At 54.6% G+C, this 24204-nt stretch overlaps 1 protein-coding gene across 3 annotated transcripts; it reads right to left on the reverse strand.

The window, feature by feature from the left end:
- Positions 1–114: 114 nt before the first annotated feature.
- FURIN (furin, paired basic amino acid cleaving enzyme) lies at positions 115–15780 on the reverse strand. Of its 3 annotated transcripts, none has more exons than XM_031668342.1 (16): positions 15657–15780; positions 7647–7982; positions 7184–7282; positions 6980–7075; positions 6512–6640; positions 6325–6401; positions 5922–6010; positions 5233–5405; positions 4598–4810; positions 4029–4129; positions 3805–3908; positions 3595–3712; positions 3308–3487; positions 2766–2890; positions 2542–2652; positions 115–2298 (listed from the first exon to the last, which is right to left on the reverse strand). In XM_031668342.1, exons 2-16 carry the CDS (start codon positions 7821–7823, stop codon positions 1706–1708), a joined length of 2385 nt encoding a protein of 794 aa, XP_031524202.1. In that variant the 5' UTR covers positions 7824–7982; positions 15657–15780; the 3' UTR covers positions 115–1705. The 3 variants fall into 3 exon arrangements, with proteins under 3 accessions (XP_031524202.1, XP_031524201.1, XP_009198206.3); XM_031668341.1 differs by lacking the exon at positions 15657–15780 and adding an exon at positions 11904–11922; XM_009199942.4 differs by lacking the exon at positions 15657–15780 and adding an exon at positions 11040–11876.
- Positions 15781–24204: the final 8424 nt, after the last annotated feature.

Genomic DNA, 24204 nt, shown 5'->3' on the forward strand with positions numbered 1-24204 from the left:
GACTTTGGCCTTCTGACGGGCCCACGTCCAGGCAGACAGGCCACTGTGTGGGCCTAACTGGCCCCCTATCCTCAGCTTCAATGCAGGAGCAATGGTAACACACTGGAGACTGGCCCTGGTTTGCATAGTCTGCACGTTTAATCACTTTAAAACCTCTAACATTATCTCGTGTCCATTAAATAGAACCAACAATGCTGGGCCTGTTTAAATTACAAGAAAAAAATCACTGTGCACCAACCCAGTATCTTACAAAACCAGCCGGGCTGGCCACGAGGGTAGGGGGATGGGAGAGGAGGGGGCACCCCTGGGCAGGTGGCTGGGTACCAGGAATGGCTAGGAGAAAGAAAAGGGGGCTCCCAGATGGGAGGGGACTGATTGTCCTAATGGGAGGGGTGCAAAAGGCACGTCAGAAGAGGAGGTTTGAGGGGGGCATGACAGGTCAGTGCTTTCTCCACCAGGGCACAGTGTTGGAGGGGGCTAAGTGCCACCACCTGCCTACCCCTGGCACTTGGAGAGCCAGTGACCTATGAGCCCCTGGCATGGCGAGCCCCACTTGAAACATAGATGTCAGCCTGCCCCTCCCACTGGGACCCCCTTTCCTTGAGCCCGCCTGGCTGGCCTGCCTCTTCAGGACTTGGGGCTTAACTATTCCTCACTCCTCAGCAACATGCTGCAGCCCCCACACCTCAGGGCCAGGGCAGCCAGGGAGGAGCAGGGCGGACGGTGGGTGTGAGAAGGTGGGTAGTCCAGCTGCTACCCCCATTAAAAATACAAAAACAAATCATCAGCGTCTAAAGTGAAATAATCACAAAGTGAAAATATATCCTCAAACAGCCCCTGAGATCCCCACAGGGGAAAGCAGCATTGGGTGGGAGGCCAGAGAGGCTGGCTGGGCCACCGCCCCTCCCCACCACCCACCCAGGGGCTCCAGGTCTGTGAGTGCCAACAGCCCAGACAGCCCGGGCTCAGAAAACAGGGACTTGGGCCCTGACGGGAGAGGCAGGTGCAAAAGAGGGAAGGGTGGTCAGGACACCAGCACAGGGTTCAGCCAGAATTTCAGCCTTGGCTGTGCCAGCCTGGTGGCCAGTGGTGGTGGAGGCACGGAGCACAGGGGTGGGTCATGGGACACAGGCCACAGGCCAACATGCCACGTGCACACCTGGAGGCACCTGCCTTGCCTTGGTCCCTTCCTATGATGGCTGCTGCTGCCAAGACTCACCAGAGCTGGGGGACAAGGTGGAGGGTGCAGAAGCCCTTGGAGAGGTGGCCTCCTCCCTCAGATACCTCCTAGGCCAGCCCCCGACTGCCTGGATGGGACCATTATTGCTTTAGAGGGACAGGGAAGGGCAAGAGCTACGGCCTGGGTCAGGAATCCCAACAAGCAAAGGCTGCCCCTCTTCACTCCGCAGGAACTCTGGCTGGGGCTGGGGCCTGGGCCTGGGCCTGGGCAAGCTGCCCTAAAGGTTTCACTCCTTTCTCCACATGGAGGGGGTGCTGAGGGTGGGGTACGGCCCTCCCCGCACCCCAGCTGGTCCTGGGCCCACCTCAGGTGGCCAGATGGGCCCGAGGGTAGGAAGGGAAGCAGTCTCCACCCCTCTTGCCTCCCAGCTGGGGTCCAAACCCAGTCCCAAGATAAAAAAATACTTTGGTGAATTAAAAAGTGCCCAAGGAGGGGATTGGCTTGAGGGGGTGGGCAGTGGGCTCATCAGAGGGCGCTCTGGTCTTTGATAAAGGCGGTCCTCTCGCCCCGGCCCTCATCCTCTTCTGAGTCGGACGGGCACTCCTCCTGCCAGGCTTCAGGGGGCAGCCCCTTGTAGGAGATGAGGCCACGGTCCATGGTGTACACCTTCACCCCCCGGAAGCTAAAGCCAGAGCGCAGCTGCAGGACCAGGAAGACAGTGACGAAGACCAGCACGATGAAGGCGCAGCTGAGGCCGGCCACCACCTCAGGCAGGTGTGAGGGCAGCAGCCCTGCCCGCAGCCGCGGCCCCGCCTCCATCTCTGGGGGCAGCCGGGGTGGCTGCTGCTGTGGCGGGGACTCTCGGCTGCTCTGGCTTTGCCGGGAGCAAGTCTGCTCCACAGGGTCCAAGGAGGCATGGCTGGGGCAGCTGAGGCAGTCTGTCGGGGCCGGCCCCTGGCATGTGGCACATGAGGCGTGGCAGGGGGCGCAGACGCTGGCCCGGATGGTCTCCACATCATTCTCGGTGCTATAGTGTGTATCGAGGACTTGGGGGGCAAAGCCTGGAGGGCAGTGCTGGACACAGCTCTTCTGGTGCAGGGAGAAGCCTTCCTCGCACACTGCCGGCGTGGGAGAGAGGGCGAGTGTGTGTCAGCTAAACAGACTGTAGCCCCAGGACCATAGCAGCCCCAAGCCAAGTCACCACATCCCCAAGATCCCCCAGCCCCAGGACTGTGGTCATCCCAAAAGCCCCAGGGGCCCTAGGTCTCTTGAGACTTTTTTCTTAGAGCTGGGCTTCAGGACAGGCACCCGCCATCCCCCCAGACTCCGGCCCCCAAAGCCCAACAGCACCCACTACTGACCCACACAGGCCTGACTGGACGTGAGGGTCTTGCAGCCACTGCTTTCTGGAGGTATGGGCAGCCCCTCAGGGGCAGTGCCATAGAGTACGAGGGTGAACTTTGTCAGTGTCCCTGTTCCAGAGCGGTGAGGAGGCAAGAGTTGGACAGTGCTGGCACCACGCCCAGTGCCCTAGATCCTGCCAGCCCTCCACCTCGTACCCCTACCCCTCAAGTGCCCCCAGTACCATAGTTGTTGGCTTCGCTCGTGTTTTCAATCTCTAGGACCCACTCGCCAGAGGGATCCTCATCCCAGGAATGAGTTGTCATGAAGGCCCAGTCATTAAACCCATCTGCGGAGTAGTCATGTGGCCTGGGGAGGGGAGTGCACACAGCCCTGAGGCCTCTGGGGGACCCCAAGCTAGGTACATCTAACCCACGGCACACGGGCCACATACCCTTCTCCCACGCAGACCAACCTCATGGGGCCAGAAGTGCCTGCTGGCTTGGCTGTTTCCCAGCGAGCCAGACATGCTCAACCAGGGGATTCTAGAAGGATACACAGGCACTGCACAAGGTGGGGCACACTACTGACATTAAATAGGTGCAAGCCAGGGATTCCTGCAACATGGGACAGTCCCACAGGACAAAACTATCCCTCCCAAAATGCCAAGAGTGCCCCACTGAGTAGCACTCAGTGCCCCCTGGGCCGTGTGAGCGAGCAAAGGCAAGCATGTGGGCTGTGAGAGGAGGAGGTGATGGGCAGGGCGGGCAGGGACAGAGCAAGCACCTGGCTGCCAGCAGGGTGGAGCGGGTGCCCATGGGGCTGACCAGGTGGATGGCCAGGTCGCCACGGCGATTATAGGACAGGGTGAGCCGCGCCTGAGCGTGCTCCAGCCGAGTGATGTGGTTGGGCTCGCCCAGGCACGCGGTCACAGTCTTCCGCACCTCAAGCCGTTTCCCGATGTCTCTGTGCAGGAGAGGACCATGACGGTCAGCCTGGCCCAGAGGGACCAGCGGGCACCCCCTGCGACGCTGGTCCCACTGGCCCCCTCCCAGCCTGGGTCCAGCCCTCACTTGGGCTCCGTGAGGATGTCAATGATGCACTTCCGCTGGGGGCCCACTGTGGTCCAATTCTGGGCCAGGGCCACCATGGCGCCTGCGTCCAAAAGCCCATAGCCATACGAGTGGCTCACTGTGGGAACAGGGAAGGTGAGGTCAGCTGTGAGGCACAGAGTGCCTTCCACCTAACTCCACATCCAGCCTGCCGGGCCAGCCTGTCCTCACCTTTCCGGCCCACACCATTGGTGGCCCAGTCGTTGGCATTGAGGTGGGCTGGCTTCGAGGTCTGTACCACCAGGTGCTGCATGTCCCGCCATGTGAGGTTCTTACTGCAAAGAAGGAAAGGAGAGGTCAGGGATCAGTCTTTTTTGGGAGCAGCTGGAGACTAAGGGCTGCCCTACAGAGAGTGCTGGTAGAGACAGGGTTGCCCCTGGCCCCCACCCACTTACTTGGCCTCCAGGGTGAGAGCAATGATGCCAGCTGCTAAGGGGGCAGAGGCTGAGGTGCCCGTGTGAGACTCCGTGCACTTCTGCCGCAAGTCAGTCGTCACCTGCCAGGAAGATAATCATATTGGGGCCTGTGATTGATGGAGAGGGCTAGAGGAGCCACCTGCCTACCCTCCCTCTGCATACAGGCCCTGGGCACCACAGATGGTATGAGAAGCCAGGGCCAAGACCCCTGGGTCCCAGCTGCTGCCCTGTTAACTTGCTGTGGACAGGCTAATGATGAGCCCCTCCTGGACCTCATTTTCCAAAGGAATAAGGGGGTTCAACTAGCAGTTGGAGATGAATAAGAACGACGTATGTTTTTAGGGAGACACTAGGCTTTTCAAAGGCTTCAGGTATGGCTCCACCGCCTCCCAAGAACTTAGAGAGCCCCTGAGTTCACATTCCATGATGCCTGAGCCACTATCACCCAGCCACATGGAGGTGGAGGCAGACAGCCTCCAAAAGAGGGTGCTGGGCAAAGTCAGCCAGCAGCCCCATTTCCCCAGCCCCCAAGCCCAGGTAAGACTCACAATCTGCTTCTCATTCTGGTTGCCACTGCTGTAGGTCGTGGCCAGTGTGGATGAGCAGGCCTCACTGTACCAGGGTACGTTGCCAAACTGCGTGGCGCTGCTGATGGACAGCGTGTAGATACTGTTGGTGTAGCCGTCGCAGTTGCAGCTGTCATGTTCCCGGCCCCCGTTCCCCGAGGCCCAGACAAAGATGGAGCCCAGCCCCCCACGGCCCTGTGGACAGAGTGGGCTGGGGTCATTCAAGATTGGGACTTGAGGGAGGGTTGGCAGGAGGACACTGCTGGAGAACTGGCCTCATTCTCTGGGAACCTCCTGTCCCCTGTGAGATCCCTGGTGGATCAAGTGTGTATCCAAATATGTCTATCTAGACACACAAAAAATCAGACCAGGAGACTAAGGCGGGAGGATTGCTTGAGGCCAGGAGTTCAAGACCAGCCTTGGTAACATAGCAAGACCTCATCTCTAAAAAAAATTTGTTTTTTAATTAGCCAAGTGCAACTGGTATAAGCACTTTACTTTTCTTTTGTCCCTTAATGTTTCAATAAACATGTTTTGTGTAAAGTTAAACATGAGAATAAATAAGCCAAAAAAACCACCCAGCCTGCCCCCATGGGCTGGACCGATCCCCACCTCACCTGGCTAACCCCACGGAAGAAGGCCTCCTCAGCGAGGCGGGCTGGCCCATCCACTGTCTTGCCGTCATCCTCGGGGCCCCAGCTAGCACTGTAGATGTGGATGTGGTTGGGGTTCAGGCCCAGCGAGCGTGCCTCCACTGCATCTGTCACCTCGCCATCCAGCATGCGCACCCCTGGCCATGAAGAGGGGGCATGAAGAGGGATGCTGCGTGGGTCCAGCTGTCGGGGCTCCCACCCCAAGGAGCACACCCAGCCCTGCACCCCAGGGGATGAGCAGGGGAGGGTAGAGGCTGATGCTGGGAAACCCTGAACCCCCAACTACCCGTTTGCCTCTGCCTTTCAAAGACAAGACCCAGAGAAGGGAAAAGAGAACACCTCCTGCCCCCAACCACACCTTCTGGACTAGAAAGAGTCTCCAGTTCCCAAAGGAGCCTGGTGATCAAGGATCTGCCACATGAGGACTCACAATGGGTCGTGAGGATTTCAGGAGACTCCTGCTAGGAAACCCTCACTCCACAGGGGTCCAACTCTTTCAGTCTTTGACCCTTTGAGAACCCTCCATGGAACAGCCATGTGATCAAAGGATCCACAGTGGGAAAGTGGCAGGCATTAGCCAGATGGGAAGCGGGCAGGGAAAAATCCCACTGACAGGCCCTCCGGAAGACAGGGTGGCCCAAGCCCACACTTACCTCCAATGCGCGCATTGTAGGCCACACCTACACCACAGACACCATTGTTGGCCACCGCAGCCACTTCCCCCGCACACCGTGTGCCATGCCTGCCACGGCCAAGTGCATAGCATGAGTAGGACGAATGGGGTGAACAGGGCCCAGCAGATGTGGCCTGAGGAGCACGAGGGATCTGCACATCTGACACCCACCATCCCCTGAGTGCCCAGCCCGTCTCCCACACTCCACTGGGCCTGTGGCCATCTCCACTCTGACCAAGCCCTCCCTCAGAGCCCCAGGTGGGCCAGGACTGTGGAAAAAGCCTCACCCTTTTAGGCAGGGCACATCTCACCCAGGCTCAGCCCTGTTCCTCAGTGGAATAAAGGAGAAGGGAGGCAGAGGCCAGGGGCCTGCCACTTCTTACCTGTTGTCATTCATCTGTGTGTAACGAGGCTGGGGGTCAGGGTCCTGGTCATTGACATCAAAACTGGCCCCAGGATCCTAAGAAGGATTTGGCCACCATCAGGAGAAGGCTGACCTCACTGATAGAACAGGACAGCCTCTAGACACACCTCACCACGGATCACGGCCTCCCTCCCCCACTTCCTCACATAATTGCCTGCCAAGTCCGGGTGGTTCTTCTCAATGCCATCGTCCAGAATGGAGACCACAATGCCGTGCCCTGTGTAGCCCTGCGCCCAGGCCTCCTTCACATTCAGGTCCCGCTGAGTGACACCAGACTGCGGAGACACCCACCCCATCACTTATGAGAGATGATTGGTTCTGTGAGGCTAGGGACAACTTGAAGAATCCCCTTGCCACCCTAAAACCTCCTCCTCTACCCATCCCTGCTCCTGAAAGGCCGCCACTGGCTGTTTGGACTCCATGGGAATGTAGAGGACTCTGGGAGGGCCACCCCCAGGCTTGCTTATTAGGATGGGCCAGGAAGAGACTGCCCAGCAGGAGGAAAGGAAAAGAATCAGAGGAGGCCTCGAAGTCAGTCTCCTCTGTCCAAGAGCTCATGGTGGGTGGATGGTGCATCTGGGGAGGAGGTCCCAGCAGCCAAGAAGGCCACATACCAGGTACCACTGCTGAGGAAACTTGGGGTCTGTGGGCTCCTGGTACAAGTCCCGTTTAGTCCGTCGCTTTGCCACCTGCTGTTCCAGCCACTGTACCTGCGGGGGAGTGGAGGAGAGATGGTGTGGGTGGAGCAGGAGGCGAGAGGGGCTCCTGAGAGCAGGAGGGGGAGGGTGGCAGCAGGAGGGGGCTGGGGCCACACTCACTTGAGGCTCCCGCTGCAGCCGGCTGTGCCGCGGGCGGTGAGGCGACAGGGACCGCTTCGTCACTCCTCGATGCCAGAAGTGGTAATAGTCCCCGAAAATCTGCAATAAAGCAGGGAGACTGAGCTGGGCTTTCCATCTGTCAGTCCCCAGGGAGGCGGGGGACGGGGGTGGACAATGGCTTCACCAGAGGCTCGCCATGGTCGGGGGTGCGGGGCATCTGCTCCCTGTCCAGGACCCAGCAACATGCAGGGACCGTGAGGACTCACTCTCACTGGGATATGCTGCTCGCCTGAAGCACCTGTGCTTTGCTCCTGGCCACCCAGAACATGCCAGCTACCCAGATGCCCCTGAGCAAACAAGGCCAACAGTTCCTGCTCCCTGGTGCCAGAATCCCTGTCTTCTCTGGTCCCACCCCCTGGCAATGTCCTGTGCCTAGGCCAGCAGCCCAGGTAAGAACACCTACCTGGCCCAGGTTGAGGAACCCATGCTTCCGTGCCACGCTATTGGCCACTGCTGGGCCCCCAGGGATGCGCACAGCCCACGTGTTGGTGAAGACCTTCTGGCCCTGAGCATCAGCTGCTAGCAGGACCAAGGTTCCTGTTGCTGCTACCACCCATAGCAACCAGGACCTCAGCTCCATGGGGGGGACAGGTGGCTGGGACCCTGGAGCGCCCGTCTCCTTGGCCTGGTCACAGGGCCTCGGCTCCCAGGTGCCTGCTCACTGCCTGTGGCCCGGGGCTGACTGGTGGGGGCATGGGGACGAGATGGGCAGGGCTCGGGAGGGTGAGGAGTGCCGACTCTGAGAGGAACAAGAAGGGAAAAGGGGGGAGAGGGTCAGTTCCTCCCCTGCCATGCACTAAAGCTGCCCTGCCCACCTCAAGTTTCAATTGGGGCCTGAAATGAGATCTGGGGGAGAAGGGTAAAAAAATAAGTACTCCCCAGAAGAAATCTAGCACCCAAGGCCAGTCAGATAGATGGACAGATGGATGCCCTCACAATCCCACCCAATCCTTTCTCCATGCAAGAATGTAAGAAGTGTAGGCCGGGCGCGGTGGCTCAAGCCTGTAATCCCAGCACTTTGGGAGGCCGAGACGGGCGGATCACAAGGTCAGGAGATCGAGACCATCCTGGCTAACATGGTGAAACCCCGTCTCTACTAAAAATACAAAAAACTAGCCGGGCGAGGTGGCGGGCGCCTGTAGTCCCAGCTACTCGGGAGGCTGAGGCAGGAGAATGGCGTAAACCCGGGAGGCAGAGCTTGCAGTGAGCTGAGATCCGGCCACTGCACTCCAGCCTGGGCAACAGAGCGAGACTCCGTCTCAGAAAAAAAAAAAAAAAAAGAATGTAAGAAGTGTAACAGAAAGGCCAGGCATGGTGTCTCACTCCTGTCATCCAGCACTTTGGGAGGCTGAGGCGGGTGGATCACCTGAGGTCAGGAGTTCGAGGCCAGCCTGGCCAACGTGGTGCAACCTCGTCTCTACTAAAAATACAAACATTAGCCAGGTGCTTCCAGTCCCAGCGACTCGGGAGGCTGAGGCACAAGAACTGCTTGAGCCCAGGAGGTGGAGGTTGCAGTAAGCCAAGATCGCGCCACTGCACTCCAGTCTGTGCAACAGAACGAGACTCCCTCTCAAAAAAAAAAAAGTGTAACGGAAGCAGCAGGAAGAAGACTATCAAGCCCTGAGTCACTCAAAATCAGAAACAACAAATGAATAAATATTCAACTGATCAAGGTAAAAAAGATGCATTATAAAGCAGTACGTACACATAATCCCATTTTATTTTTTAAAAACTATTTTTACATGTATATTTATACAAACCAAAACAAAATCTGGAAGGACACACGCTATAAAACCTTAACAGTGGTTCTCTCAAGATGGTGAGAATTGTAATTGTTGGCCGGGCGCGGTGGCTCAAGCCTGTAATCCCAGCACTTTGGGAGGCCGAGACGGGTGGATCACGAGGTCAGGAGATCGAGACCATCCTGGCTAACATGGTGAAACCCCGTCTCTACTAAAAAAAATACAAAAAACTAGCCGGGCGAGGTGGCGGGCGCCTGTAGTCCCAGCTACTCGGGAGGCTGAGGCAGGAGAATGGCGTAAACCCGGGAGGCGGAGCTTGCAGTGAGCTGAGATCCGGCCACTGCACTCCAGCCTGGGCGACAGAGCGAGACTCCGTCTCAAAAAAAAAAAAAAAAAAAAAAAACAAGTAATTGTTATTTTCTTCTTTGTGTCACTGTATTCTCCAAATCACCTAGGTACATTTTACATAGGAATAAGATGCTGGCTTTTCAAGGTTTTTAAATGAATGGCATCTATACAACTCACTAGGGTTTCCTAGTTCAGCGAAGCAGATTCAGCCATAGGGAGTTATTTGCAAAGCCCCATAGCTCCTAAGAAGAAAGAATGGGTGACCCTAGGTGAGATGGTACTTTTATGGGCCATGTCCTGAGGGGGTGCGGGGTGGCAATCACAGAGGCTTCACCTCCCTCTATGGCTGAGATGGCTCTATCAGCAAAGTCAGGGGCCCAGGCTCGTTTTTACTGTTTCCTGGGGAACGCTGGGGCCGCCAAGCCCTGCCCTGCCTGGGCCTGGAGGCCCCCAGCTGCCCCCTTGCTTGCTCCACGCCCACCAGCCTTGCGTAATCCGAGCCCAGGCAGCCAGGGCAAACACTGGCTGCTGAGCCAGGAGCGCCAAGGTGAGGCTGAATCAATAGTCCGAGTGTTGTTTTTCCTCCTTCAGCAAACAGACGGCGGGACCTCTCTGCCTAGGGCCACATAACTGTCCCCACATAGAGCCCCTGACTAGCCAGAAGCCAAGCCCCTGGAGGAAGGAGGGAAGCTGGGGGAGGTCCCAGCAGTGCTGCTGGGGGTATCCCGTATCAGTGCCAAGTTCCATGAGCAGCAGCAGGGCCCTGGATGCCCTTACCGCTTCCATAGCCAAGGCCACTCTTTGCCGGATACCAAAAGGAAGGCACCCCAGCTCACGTAGGCCCTGGGGAGCTACAGAGGCAGGCTCACTATAGAGAACTCTTTGCTTCTCCAGAGGCTGCCCTTAGACACAACCGGCCTCCCTGACTGCTGCAGTCCCACCCTGCAGGCTGGGGGTACTCCACATACAATTCCTGGAGTATTTTCAGTTTGGACCAAAATAACCTGACAGCTGATGGCAGGAGACATCTACAATATAGCTCCTGCACATCCCTGTGGGCAGACTCCACAGGGCTCCAGGGCAGGCCTGGGAACCACAGCCCCATGATGCCTTGGGTGGTTGGTTCCAGAAAGCTGGCCTGATCAATGGCTGGACAGCTAGGCACCCCAGCCCTAGGGGATGGAGGGACCTCCTCCCAAGTCCCTCATTTAAGAGAGGATGTGGGACCCTGGGGGCAGAGCCACATAGGAACAGGGCCTCATCTCTCTCCTCTTGCCACCACAGCTGCCTCTTGGATCATCCCCCTGCCCCCACCACCACCAACCACAGTGTTGTGAGTCCTGCTGGAGCCCCCAAATCGAGGCTGGGTTCATCTGGGTCTAGCCCAGATTCCAGCACACTGTAGATGGAGCCGCAGCTGCTTGGCGTTAAAAGTGATTAACCAACTATTTAATTACCTTGCAGCACTCGGAAAGAAAGCAGGCTTCAGGCGCAATTGAACAGTCCCCCCAAAGAAAGAGGGCCAGCCTCCCTCCATCCAACAACCCCACCCATGGTGAGGGGTGGGGATGGCTTCCAGAAAATGAGACCCCCACAGACGGCTCTGCCACAGCATGCGGGACAAGGGAGGATCCCCGAAAAGAGTAAGAACTGAAAACAATGAATGAATGGGTTTCTCCCCACCCCCATCCCAGACTCTGACTCACCCTCTAGTCCCAGTTTGTCTCAAACCTGGAGGCTTGCTGTATTTCTCATGATCTTGTTTCACATGGGACTGTGCTCCAGGCTGTGGCCAGAGAGAGCTGTGGGTGCTCTTCCTGGCTATGTTCTTGGGCACAGCCCTTTTCTCCAGCTCCAGAACCTCCCGACACAGAGAGCCACTCTGGGCCACTCAAACTGCGCCTTACCCCAGGACCCACTGCTGTTTCCCAGACACTGGGGGTCTGGCTCTGACACAGCCACAGAGCAGGCCACGGGAGGGCCACCCGGACACCCAATCAGTCTCTTCCTCTAGAAGAGACACCACGCCGGGTCCTGTTACCAGCCCTGGGAGGCTCCCGTGAAATTATCGCTCCCAGTTCCTGCCCACTATTTGCTGGATGATCTTAACAAGTCACTTCCTCTCCCTGGGCCTCAGTTTCCTTGGTGGTAAAAACTGCTAGACCAGCGGTTTTCAAACTTTTTTTTAAAAAGCCACAGAATCCTTTTTAAAATCAAATGCTCCAATATAGGAAATAGTAAAACGAGGGCTGCTCTGCTTGAGAAGAGGCCAGGCTTGGCTACTCTCCTATGCTGTGTCCACACCTGCTCAGCAGCCGCTCTCATCAGGCCACATCACCTGGGTTCCCCTCGCACTTCCCAAGTCGGAATAAGAATCCCAACACCCTCCAGTGGATGAGGGTCTGCACCCCAGGGGCCATGGGGTAGAGGATGATGGGAAAGCGGGTTCCGACCAGACAAGTGACTGCCGTCAGACCTGTCTGGCAAGCAGGCCGCCCCTCGGTTCAGCCACCCCGCGGGGGCACAGGGGCCTCGGCCAGGCCGCGGCAGAAGGCAGCCCCGGGACCTACCTGCGCCCGCCGCCGGCGCCCGCGGATCCCGCACCTGAGTCCTCACCGCACAGGTGTGCGGGCGGGGGCGAGGCCCGGGAGAAGGATCCCCCGCCTCGCCCCCGGCCGCTCCTCCCCTCCCCGGGCGGAACGCAGGCCCTACGCGGCCGCGGAGTGGGCGAGTCGGCGGCAGCCCCCGAGGCGGCGGGGAGGCGGGAGCACCCGGAGCCTGCGGAATTTTCTCCCCATCCCGCCCCCAGCAGGGGCCCCGCAGGCGCTTCCTGAGGTCAGAGGGCTTGCCCTGGCCCCACGCGGAAAAGTACCTGCCAGGGCCGGGGGTCCGAGACCGGCCCGGCGCGCTCAGGTGGGCTGCTGAGCGCCCTGTCTGCTCCCGGCAGCTCCACCCTCGGGGCCGGCCCTGAGCCGTTCCTCAAAGAGCTGGGCCCCGGGGACCTGGGTCAGGGGCTGCACTGGCGCTGCCGGCTCCGGGCACCTGGCTGCGAGCCTGCCTCCTGGGGCAGAGCGGCCCGGCCCGGCCGGCTCCCCTCTGGCCCGGCTCCCAGGCGCGCTTGCCTTCCTGGCCTCTGGCCCCGCCCGCCATGCAATTCTCGGGAGCCCGGGCGGGGAAACTTTTACAGGCGAGCGCCGCGGCGGCTCGGGTGCCCCTCGGCCGAGCAAAGAGCCCGGCGGTCGGCGCAACCCCAGGCCCGGCGCAGCGGCCGTCACGGCGCGCGGAGGGCGGGGAGGCGGCGGCGGCGGCCTCGGCCCGGCCGACTCAGGCAGGGCTTCCGCCTGGCTCCAGCTCCGCGCGGGCGGGGTGGCTGGGCCGCAAGCGCGGCTTGTTTACCTGGCCGCTGTCAGCGGCGGCGGCGGCGGCGCCCGCCCTCCTCCCTCCGCCGCTGCGCCGCCCTCCCCTCGCGGCGCCACCTCCGCGCTTCCCCGGCCGCCGCCACTGCCGGTCTGGCTCGGCTGCCTGCTGCCCATGCCGCCGCCCCGGCCGCTTCGGCGCTGCGCTCCTTAGCAAGGTCTCGGCCTCGAGCGGCACTTGCGGGCCTTCTGGGTGCCTGCTGCCTGACTCCCCGGTAGGGCAGGTAGGAAGTGGGGCAGGCGATCCCAAAGTCCTCGCGGCCGCCAGGCACGAGGCCCCGCTGCCGTGCCCCCGCCCCCGGGCTCGGCTCTTCGCCCCGCGAGCTCCCCGGGAAGACGGCTGAAGAGACCCGAATTCGGAACCAGTGGGGAAAAAGTTTGGGAGGCCTCTGAGCCCTGCCTCTGGCCGAGTCTTGGGGTTGACCTCCGTCCCCCCTTCTCCTCCCTGGCCACGAGTTTGAGCTCTGCTGGGTGCCCAGGGACGGCGGACCTGGGGTCCTCCAGTCCAAGGTCGAGGGAGGACTGCACGCCAAGGGCCAGCCTCTGGGCTCACTTGTTATAGAGAGTCACTACTCTGCCCAGATTACAGACAGGTGGATATATGAGCAGAAGTAACCCACCTCCTTTTAATATTTTTAGCTTTTTTTTTAACACAACCGCTTGCCATGCACCAGGCCACTTTATATTATCTCCTCCTTATGTACATGATTTGATCCATATAATCCTGTCAGGCTGACATTATTAATCCCATTTTACAGATAAGGAAACTGAGGCGCACAACGTTTAAATAATTTGCCCAAAGTTCCGCAACCAGCAGACCTCAGATCCTGCAAGAGACTGGGGTGTTTGGCAGAACCTGAATCCAAGCTGCTTGCAATATACCAGCCGGAGCCTCTCCCTCCCTGGGCCCTAGAAAACGTTTGTGCTACTTGGCTGAGGCCGATGCTGCTTGAGCTGAGAAAGAAAAGAAGGAAAATGTGGCCAAGAGCTTCCCAGGCTGGGTTATTCCAAGGTCGGAGAGCAGCCTGTGCCCATCTCTTCTCGCTTCCTGTGAGATAACCTGGCTGCACAGGATCTGCCTGTGGCCTCCTGAACACAGGTTCCCGGGTAATGGAAAGAAAAAAAAAATCCACTGAGTGTTTTCTGTGAGCCAGGCACCATTGAGAACTCTTTTCTTGTGTCAACCCCTTCTATCCTCACCACATGCCCCATGAGGTGGGTACAGTACATTTTCCTTTAAGTAGCTTTGATGTATCACTGTCTACATTTTATATAGGAGGAAACTGAGGCCCAGAGAGGTTAAATCATGATAATTCTTAAGGCAACTGATGAAAATCAGCAAACCCGTTCAAGTCCCTGGGGCACTATTTTTTACTGGGACACCTTAGACAAGTTAATTTATCAGAGACTTCCTCAATTTACTCCTCTATAAAATGGAGATAATATTTAATGAATGCTGATCCCATTCATTCAAAGGTATGATTCGGGCACCTTTAGAAACACTGCAAAAACTGGAAACTGGAGGAACAATGCTGGGTCCTCAAAGTTGAGCTGGAAGGTAAGTCCAGTTGGCCTTGTCCCAAAGTGGGGACTTCCCCTCCACCAAGGAACTAAGACTTGTAGGGGCCACACTGGGTAGTGCCAGCCACAGTTGGGAGAACAATACTCCAGCAGTCAGACTGAGGCAGGAAGTGAGTCACGCTTCTTCCTTAGGCTGTGAGCAAGAGAACTCCATTGAGGGGAAACAGGGACAGGGCTGGCCCCACCTATCTTCCCACTTGTCCTCAGGCCTAGAAGAAAGGTCAGCCCAAAAAAAAGCAATACGTGCTGCTTCAGGTGCCCCACCCATCCTGGAGGCTGGCCCCAGGGGAGCCCGCAGTGGGTCTTTGGAGGGGGAGGGGCTAGCCTAGGCTCAGATGGCTGCCACCCAGGCAGAGGCGGTGGGAAGTGGAGCTTCCCAGTTTCTCCCAGCCAGCTTGCCTCTTCAATCCTGACTTTGGCATAAGGCAAAATTCTTTAAACTGGGTTCTCAGAGGTGCAACCCTCAGAGGGAGGAATGAGGACAGGATTGAGCAGGTGAGCACCTCTCTCTGCTTCAACCAGAGTGTCTCATATTTTAGGGTTTCACATGAGATTGTATTTTACAACAATTCTGCTGCTAAAAAGAATTTGAAAGCCACTCTCCGTGAGACCTCTCTGGAAAAAATCCCATTTGACCACAACTGGTGACTTCTGCCTTTATCTCATTGCAACAAGTCCTGTGGGCAGGTATTGTTCTCTTTATCACTCCCAACTGGCCCTGGAGCCCAGGTCTCCTGACTTGGGGCCCTCGGGGCCCAAGGTCCTCGGGATCCCACCTTATCAGTTTTACACAACAGTTAGCAGGACTTGGGCATGTGACAGAAGTCTGGAGATGAGTGGGAGGAGCAGGGCCTGATGGGTAAGTGGGGGCTGCAAAGGGGCTCCCATTTTCCCAGCAGGGCTCTGGGAGGAAGAGTTCAGCCAGGCCTTTCTTTATCCTTGATTTGGGGCTAATCCAGGGAGGCTCCTGAGAGTAACATAGTCCTAAATCCACCCAGTCATCCTGACTCCAAGTGCTTCTGTTGTCTTCTTGGGGTGCTCTGGGAGTCCTCAGTGAAATCTCTGGCCCACCTCAGGCACAGCAAATAAAGCCTCCGGCAGCAGCACCCACACCTAGTTTTAAGCAGAATGTCTACACAATATTCAGACTTGCATAGAAGGATGCCCAACAAAATTCCATTGGTGTTCTCTCCGAGTGAAAGGGTCACATTTGCGATCTTTGTTTTCTTCTTTTTGCTTACCTGCATTTTTCAGGAATGTCTACAAGAACTCCTAAAATAATTAAACCTTTAAGTCAATGCGAAATTGAATAAAGCGTGTCCATACTTCACCATCCAGCTCCAGAACACCTGGGATTCATCCTGGCCGCTGCTGCTTCCCCACCACAGGCTGCAGCTGCAACAGTCAGGCTCCTATCCCTTCACAGGGCAGGGCTCTTCCAGTTCTGGCTAAACCACTTTGGGAAAACCTTCTTTATATGACAGGCAAATAAGGTGTGTGTGGGTGGGGGGAGGAGCTAAAAGTGATGTGGTGGTGACATATCTGGTCGCGCTGGGACTGGATCCTAACATGGCCAGCCCTTCTCATTTTCCTCACGTACTGGGGTGGATCTGCACTTACCTTCTGCCTAGCTTTGCTGCATCCCAGCCACTGGCTGACTTAATGGCTTCCTTCCACCAGCTCCAGCTCCTTGTCTTCTGCCTTGCCTTCCATGGCCAGCAAGTGCTGCCACATTATGTACCTAATAAATGCTTTGGGTGCAGTCTCACCTGGCAGACATTCATTGAGCAGCTGCTGAACGCTGGGCTGTGGTGCACCATAGCTGAATCCCTTAGAGCTTATCCCTAGGAAGCCAGAGACCACCTCTAGTAGGGTTGCATGGAGGTAACTGGGACACACCAGGATCTTCTTCAGTCTGCAACCCCCCTGACCTTCCAGCTTCAACAAGCCTGCTGCCCTTCCTTCTCTCTGTTGATTCAGAAATGTGAATCACTCAATCCTCATAGTTTCTTTTTGTTTGTTTGTTTTATGGGTTTTTTTTGTTTTTTTTTTCTAAGACAGAGTCTCGCTCTGTTGCCCAGGCTGGAATGCAATGGCCTGATCACAGCTCACTGCAACCTCCGCCTCTTGGGTTCTGGCAATTCTCATGCTTCAGCCTCCCGAGTAGCTGGGATTATAGGCACATGCCACTTGTATTTGTGTGTGTGTGTGTGTGTTTAGTAGAGATGGGGTTTTGCCATGTTGGTCAGGCTGGTCTCGAACTCCTGACCTTAAGTAATACACCCACCTCGACCTCCCTAAGTGCTGAGATTATTAGGCATGAGCCACCGTGCCTGGCCCCCTTGTTGAGTTTTCAGTCGGTTTGTCATCCTGAACAGGGTTTCTCAGCCTTGGCATTATTGACATCTTGGGTGGGATACTCTGTAGGGGAGACTCTGCATTGCAGGATGTTTAGTTGCATCCCTAGTCACTAAACTTAGCTGCTAGTAGCACTCCCGCTCCCATGATGACAACCAAAAAGATCTCCAGGTATTGCCAAATTTCCCTTGGGAGACAAAAATCACTCCCAGCAGAGAACCACTGTCGCAGAGTGAGGAGTGGGAACATCACAGGATGGTGGTTAGTGTGCCAGGGTTCGAGGCAGCAAGAGTTGTCTGCTGGGAACTAAGCTCTGAGACAGCTGGCAGCGAGGGAGAAAATTCCCAAACTTGAAACCGCCCAGTATGCCAGCACAACAATGGGCCATTTAGTGAGGGCAAAAAATCATGCATCCTCATGACATCTGAGGACATCACTTTCTTTTTTTTTTTTTTGAGACGGAGTCTCGCTCTGTCGCCCGGGCTGGAGTGCAGTGGCATGATCTCGGCTCACTGCAAGCTCCGCCTCCCGGGTTCCCGCCATTCTCCTGGCTCAGCCTCCCGAGTAGCTGGGACTACAGGCGCCCACAACCGCGCCCGGCTAATTTTTTGTATTTTTAGTAGAGACGGGGTTTCACCGTGTTAGCCAGGATGGTCTCGATCTCCTGACCTTGTGATCCGCCCGCCTCGGCCTCCCAAAGTGCTGGGATTACAGGCGTGAGCCACCGCGCCCGGCCGACATCACTTTCCATCGTGTTGGTGATAATGCTGAATCAAGGAAAGGATCAATCATGTTGATCATACTCCATTTTCTAAGGCAGGGAGGTGTGTGGGCCCTTGTAGCATTAAAGACGTATTTGGAAAATAGATCACTGGTTGCTTGGGGAAGGGGGCAGGGAGGGGTGGGAGGAAACTTTTGGGAATGATGGACATGTTCATTATCTTGATTGTGGTGATAGTTTCATGGGTGTGCCCATATGTCAAAATATATCAAGTTGTACACTTTAAATCCATGCAGTTTATAGTGTGTCAGTTATACCTCAGCAAAGCTGTTTTGAAGATGTGTTGTTTAGTTTTAGTGCTTGAAGGGCATTATTTTGAAAATTCACTACTGTGGAGTAGTCCGTTTCTTGACTGTGCTGAATAAATAAGGAGTCACTATAATACTTAAAAAGGAAACAGGAAGAAAAAACAAAAAGAAGAAAAGTGATCATGGGCTGTAAGGTCGTCCTAGGCAGGGAAGGAAAGGAATGGCATGAAGAGTTGGCTCTGTCACCCCGAGTGTGGCCCGGAGAGCCTGTCCTCTGGCCTACAGCAGGCCTCAGAGAGTCTTTCCGTTGACTGATGCCATCAAACCAACATGTCTGGAACGGTATTATCAGGGGCTTGGGAAAATAGAATAACAAATGTGCTGGCTGCCAGGAAAGGAACAGATGATTCTGGAAATTATAGGCTCCTCCACAAACTTTAATCCCTAAAACAAACATTGCTGGGGAAAAGTCGGTTAATACCTGGAGGAGGGTAAGTGCTGTCCTTCAGTAGGGCATGGCACACCTGGGAGCAGAGAGCATTTACAGAAGCCAGACGCCATGTGCCAACCTGTGTGTTACAGGCTCATGCCCAAGGGGCTGCACCTGGCAGGAGGGAGCACTGCAAGCAGCAGTCAGGGGCCGTCTCTGACTGTGCAGATGCTTTTTGGCTGATGGAGACCTCTACAGAGGTTCTTAGGAGCCCCTCAGCGAGGCAGGGGAGCAAGGAGAGGGGCTGTGACAGGGATGAGTTATATGTGAAAAGAAAAACTGCTTTCGTGGAGGTTGATTGTGCACCAGGCATTTCATTCATTCATTCCTCAGATACTCATTGAGTGCCTACCAGGTTCAGAACCTCTTCCAGTGCTTCAGTTATAGCGAGGGAAGCAGGCAGTTCGCAGGTGAATAACCCAGTTTATGAGAGAAGTTCAGATCATCCTAAGAGCTCTGAAAGAAAATGATAAGGTAATGTGAGAGTGCCTGGGGGAGGGGGAGGGCTACTATCCCTGGGGTGGTCGGGGAAGACCTCTGGGAGAAGATGATGTTTGAGCTGAGGCTGAAGAAAGAGGCAAAAGTGTAAAGATCTGGAGGAAGGGTGTACCACGCAGAGGGAACGGCAAGGACATGGGCCTGGGGGCATGAGCTTATACACTTGGGGAGCAGACACTTCTTGGAGCATGACGGAGAGATGAGATGAGAGGTAGGTAATGGGCTGGATCACAGAGCACTTGCCAAGCTGGGTCCAGATGTTGAGTTTAGTTATCAGAGCTATGGGCTCTGGATTCTCAAAATTCTTTTGGAAATTTGACTGATTTACCCTTTAATAAAACTTATTTATTTATTTATTTATTTATTTAGAGATGGAGTCTTGCTCTGTTGCCCAGGCTGGAGTGCAGTGGCGCGATCTCGGCTCACTGCAACCTCCAGCTCCCTGATTTAAGCAATTCCCCTGCCTAAGCCTCCTGAGTAGCTGGGATTACAGGTCCACACCATCATGCCCAGCTAATTTTTTTGTTTTTAGTAGAGACAGGGTTTCACCATGTTGGCCAGACTGGTCTCGAACTCCTGACCTCAGTCATTCCACCTGCCCCAGCCTCCCAAAGTGCTAGGATTACAGGCATGAGCCGCCGCACCTGGCCGTTTTATTTTTATAGTTTTAAATTTAACTTAAAAGATGGGCTTTCGCTCTGTTGCCCAGACTGGCCTCAAGCAATCCTCCTGCCTCTGCCTCCAGAGGTGCTGGGATTACAGGTGTGAGCCACCGTGCCCGGCAAATTTACCCTTTTTAAAGGCTCTTCTGACTACCATGGGGAGTAGAAATACAAGGGGTTCGTGTGGGAACCCACCACAGCCCGACACAGGCACCATAGGTGACCCTCCCGATGTGAAATGTAGGGGACTGGCTTGGGAGAGTCCAGTGACTTTTTTTTTTTTTGAAACAGAGTCTCACTTTGTCACCCAGGCTGGAGTGCAGTTTCTTTTTTTTTTTTTTGAGACGGAGTCTTGTTTGCTCAGCTTCCCAGGCTGGAGTGCAGTGGCCGGATCTCAGCTCACTGCAAGCTCCGGCCCCGGTTCACCATTCTCCTCTGCCTCAGCCTCCCGAGTAGCTGGGACTACAGGGCGCTCACCACCTCGCCTGCCTGCTTTTTGTATTTTTTAGTAGAGACGGGTTTCACTCAGGTTAGACAGGATGGTCTCTCTGGATCTCTCCTGACCTTGTGATCTCACCGGCCCTCGCCTCCCAAAGTGCTGGGATTACAGGCTTGAGCCACCGCGCCCAGCCTGGAGTGCAGTTTCATGATCTCAGCTCACTGCAGCCTGTACATCAGCCTCCCTGAGTAGCCGAGATTACAGGCATGCGCCACCACACCCGGCTAATTTTTTGTATTTTTAGTAGAGACAGGATTTCATTTGCTATGTTGGCCAGGCTGGTCTGAAACTCCTGACCTCAAGTGAACCACCTGCCTTGGCCTCCCAAAGTGCTGGGATTATAGGTGTGAGTCACCACCTTGAGTGACTATAAGCACCAGCCCTTGAATGACTTACAAACCAGTAAGCAGGTGGTAGGCTCCTGCACAGGCCTGGGAAGGCTGGACAGGAGGTGAACCACACATCTGACCTGCGAAATGGGGGCCTCTGCGGGACAAGAGCTGGCAGGGCAGCCAGGCCTGGGATCCCCCAACCCAACTGCTTAGGAGGGTTCAGGTGCTTCTCTCTAAACCATAGCCCTTGGGCATCTTTAGCCAGAGACTTGGCAACAAAAAAACTGCTTTGAGTTAACAGCTGAAACTCATAGCGCATTTGCGGGCTCATGCTCTTAGGCTCTGTGCTCAATGCCTTATAATGATTGCTTCATATATTGCTCACGACAACCCTTGAGGCAGGTGCTGTTATGATCCCTGTTTCACAGATTGGGAAGCTGAGACCTGGACTCACAGTCACTAAGGAAAATAAAGATCCAGGATTTGAACCTGGGACATAAGAATAGAAAGCCTACACACTTCAACCACTCTGCCTTCTGCCTCTACAAGAGTGCTGAACTGTGGCTAAATCAGACACAGATTCACTCAGCCATCACGATGTGGGTGGCTCAGCTGTGATTCACATTTGACTTTTTCTTGGACAAGAATTGTTCACCTATGTTCTCATAGTAGTACATGCTGATTTTTCTGGTTTCCTTTGTTTTGTCTGAAACAGTATTGTTCTGTTGCCCAGGCTGGAGTACAGCAGCTCTTCATAGGTGCCATCAGATCATACTACAGCCTTGAACCCACCTCAGCTTCCTGAGTAGCTGGGACTACAAGCACATGCCACCATGCCTCCTGAAATGTTTTATTCTTTTGTAAAGACAAGGTCTCACCATGTTGTCTGGGCTGGTCTACAACTCCCGGTGTCAAGTGATCCCTCCCTCCTCAGCCTCCCAAAGTGCTGGGCTTACAGGCATGAGCCACTGCACCTGCCCTGATTTTTTTTTTAATAATATTCATGCTACTGAAGTGCTGAACTGCCCTTCCCCTCCACAGACTTGTTGGGAGGCTGCAGTGTTGGTGATCAGCCCAGCCCTCATTTCAGATTCAGCTTTGAAATGCTCTTGAATGTCCCTAGGCAAATTATTCAACCTCCCAGGGCCTCAGTTTCCTCCTCTATAAAATGGGGTAAGAGCAGTACCCCATCATCAGTGACAGCTGTGAAGTGTGCAGCACTGTACCAACCAGCAATGAGGGCTGCTGGGGTTGTGTTCTACCCTCCCTCCTCCTGAAGCAGGAATGCTCTTCCAGTTGGCTGGCCCACAAGGCTTTTCTGACCCTTCTCTGTTGGCTTAGTTTCATGGCTGAGCCTCTGCTCTGACAGCAGCTTGGTGCTGGCAGGTGATTTTTCTCTTGGGAAACAGCTACCAGTCCCCTTGCATGGCTGTGTACTTTCAGTGCAGCCTTTGGTGTGGCCTGGTTCCTGGGTGGCCCACGAGGTGCCCTTGTACCCATTTTGTAAGATTTCTGCTCCTTTGACCTCTTGCCCTGAGGTCAGAGGTCAGCAAACAGTCCTCTGAGGCCAGTACTTCCCAACTTGTTCACGTGATGCCACACAGATTACATGGACCAGGCTGACTGAGGCTGGCAGAGCCTTGCTGGCATTGGTCGCCCTGGACCCTGGTGCCTGCTTGGGGGAGGAGAGGATCTAGAGCCCATTTCAGGCACACTAGTGGGCAGTGCTCTCTAAGGGACCCTGGTGGCCTGACCGCATGGGGGACAGGTGGGAACGCTGCTTCCCTGTGACAGCCACCTCATTGGGCTTGCTAAGTTCTCTCCTCAAGAGATCCTGGCAGGGCCGATCTCCCTGATCTTCAGTTTTAGAGAGAAGGAATAATTTCTAAGTAGTGCTCTAGGAAGATTATTTTCCTGAGAAACGACAGGGCTCTGTCTGGTCATGGCAGTCAGTCTCCAATTCAAGCCACGTACATTATTTATGGGAAAGAGACTCCTGCAGCGCCCCACCCCTACTCGCACCCCAATATGCTGATGTCAGTTATTTTTGTGATGTCAGGTATACATTTCTTCTTATAGCCCCTATGCAAACATCAATCCAAGATGAGTAGGCAATACATGACTTGAAGGTCAAAACTACATGGAAAAATACACATAAGACAATCTTGCTTCTACCTCCATTCCTTCTGTGTAGTCCCTCTCCATATCCAAGTACTAATTTTTATTGGATCGGATTGATCGCTCTGTTGTCTCTTTTTGCCAAAAGAAAAAAATATATAGACACATACATATACAAGCATATAGAGTTATCTATATTTTTATACTCCTTTATTTTATTTTATTTTATTTTATTTTATTTTTTTTTATTTATTTTATTTTATTTTATTTTATTTTTGAGATGGAGTCTCACTCTGTCACCCGGCCTGGAGTGCAGTGATGTGATCTCGGCTCACTGCAACCTTCACCTCCTGGGTTCAAGCTATCCTTCTGCCTCAGCCTCCTGAGTAGCTAGGATTACAAACGTGCACCACCGAGCTCAGCTAATTTTTGTATTTTTAGTAGAGACAGGGTTTCACCATGTTGGCCAGACTGGTCTCGAACTCCTGACCTCAGGCCATCCACCTGCTTCAGCCTCCCAAAGTGCTGGGATTACAGGCGTGAGCCACTGTGCCCAGCCTATAGTTCCCCATTATTTTATTTTATTATTATTATTTTTTTTTTGAGACGGAGTCTCGCTCTATCACCCAGGCTGGAGTGCAGTGGCACAATCTCGGCTCACTGCAACCTTTGCCTCCCGGGTTCAAGCAATTCTCTTGCTTCAGCCTCCCAAATAGCCGGGACTACAGGTGCATGCGACCACACCCAACTAATTTTTTGTATTTTCAGTAAAGACAGGGTTTCATGGTGTTAGCCACGATGGTCTTGATCTCCTGACCTCGTGATCCCCCCCACCTTGGCCTCCCAAAGTGCTGGGATTACAGGCATGAGCCACCATGGCCGGCCTGTTCTCCCCTTTTTAATCAAAAGGCAGCATATTACAATTTTTTTTCACTTAACAGTACGTGTACATTGGAGAAATATACCTAGTAAATATAGACAAAACTGCAAACCCAGTAAAATTTAAAGTAACAAGATCTGTTTAATGAGAAGGATAATGTTTGCCTGAAACCACATTGCTACTTTTAGCGATATAGGACTGACCACTCAGAGCGGATCTGCTTTTCAGCTTGACATGTATTTGCATGCTACCATGCACTGGGGAATGACTCAATTCTCCCCAACTTTTCTCTACTTGAATTACTGCAATATTTTTGTTTGCACAGTGGGCTGTTACATCATTTGGCCTTCACTTGGCTTCAACGCATCATTTATGCATTAAATCCGCCTCTATTCTTTTCTTGTTAGCCAGCAGCAATTAAAAAGGACTGCTCGATGCCAACAAAATCATAAACACAAATGCAAACTTGAGCAGTGAAATCCTGTGTCAACAATAAATTGTAAGGTGGTCAAGCCAATGGTGATGCTAATGAAAATAATCGTAATGGCTAACTTGCTATGTGCTGGCACCATGCTAAATGTTTTACATGCAAGGTTTTATTTAATTCTCCCAGCAGCTCTGTAATGAAGTAAGCACTACCCATTTCACAGAAAAGAACATTTAGTCTTAGCGGGATTAAATAACTTGCTCAAGGTCACATGTATAGGAAGTGGTAGAGGCAGCATTTGAACCCATGTCTGTCTGACCCCAGGGACCAGTAAGGGTTTGTGATGGGAGCATGGACCTTACTAAGCTTTTTGCTATCAGTTCCTGGCCATAATTGCTCTCCTTGGCCAGGTCTGCTGGGCTGGGCAAGGAAGGTATGTGGAGCCTGGGGCAGAGAGTGGAAAGGGAGTGTGGTGGTCACAGTCCCTGCTGAGACCTGGACCCCCAAGGACCCCTCTCCCTTAAGTCCTGGGAGAAATTGCACCAAACCTGGCCTTGTGACCCTGATTCCTCTCACCCAAT

Source organism: Papio anubis, chromosome 7, assembly GCF_008728515.1.
Source record: "Papio anubis isolate 15944 chromosome 7, Panubis1.0, whole genome shotgun sequence".
Taxonomy (NCBI): domain Eukaryota; kingdom Metazoa; phylum Chordata; class Mammalia; order Primates; family Cercopithecidae; genus Papio; species Papio anubis.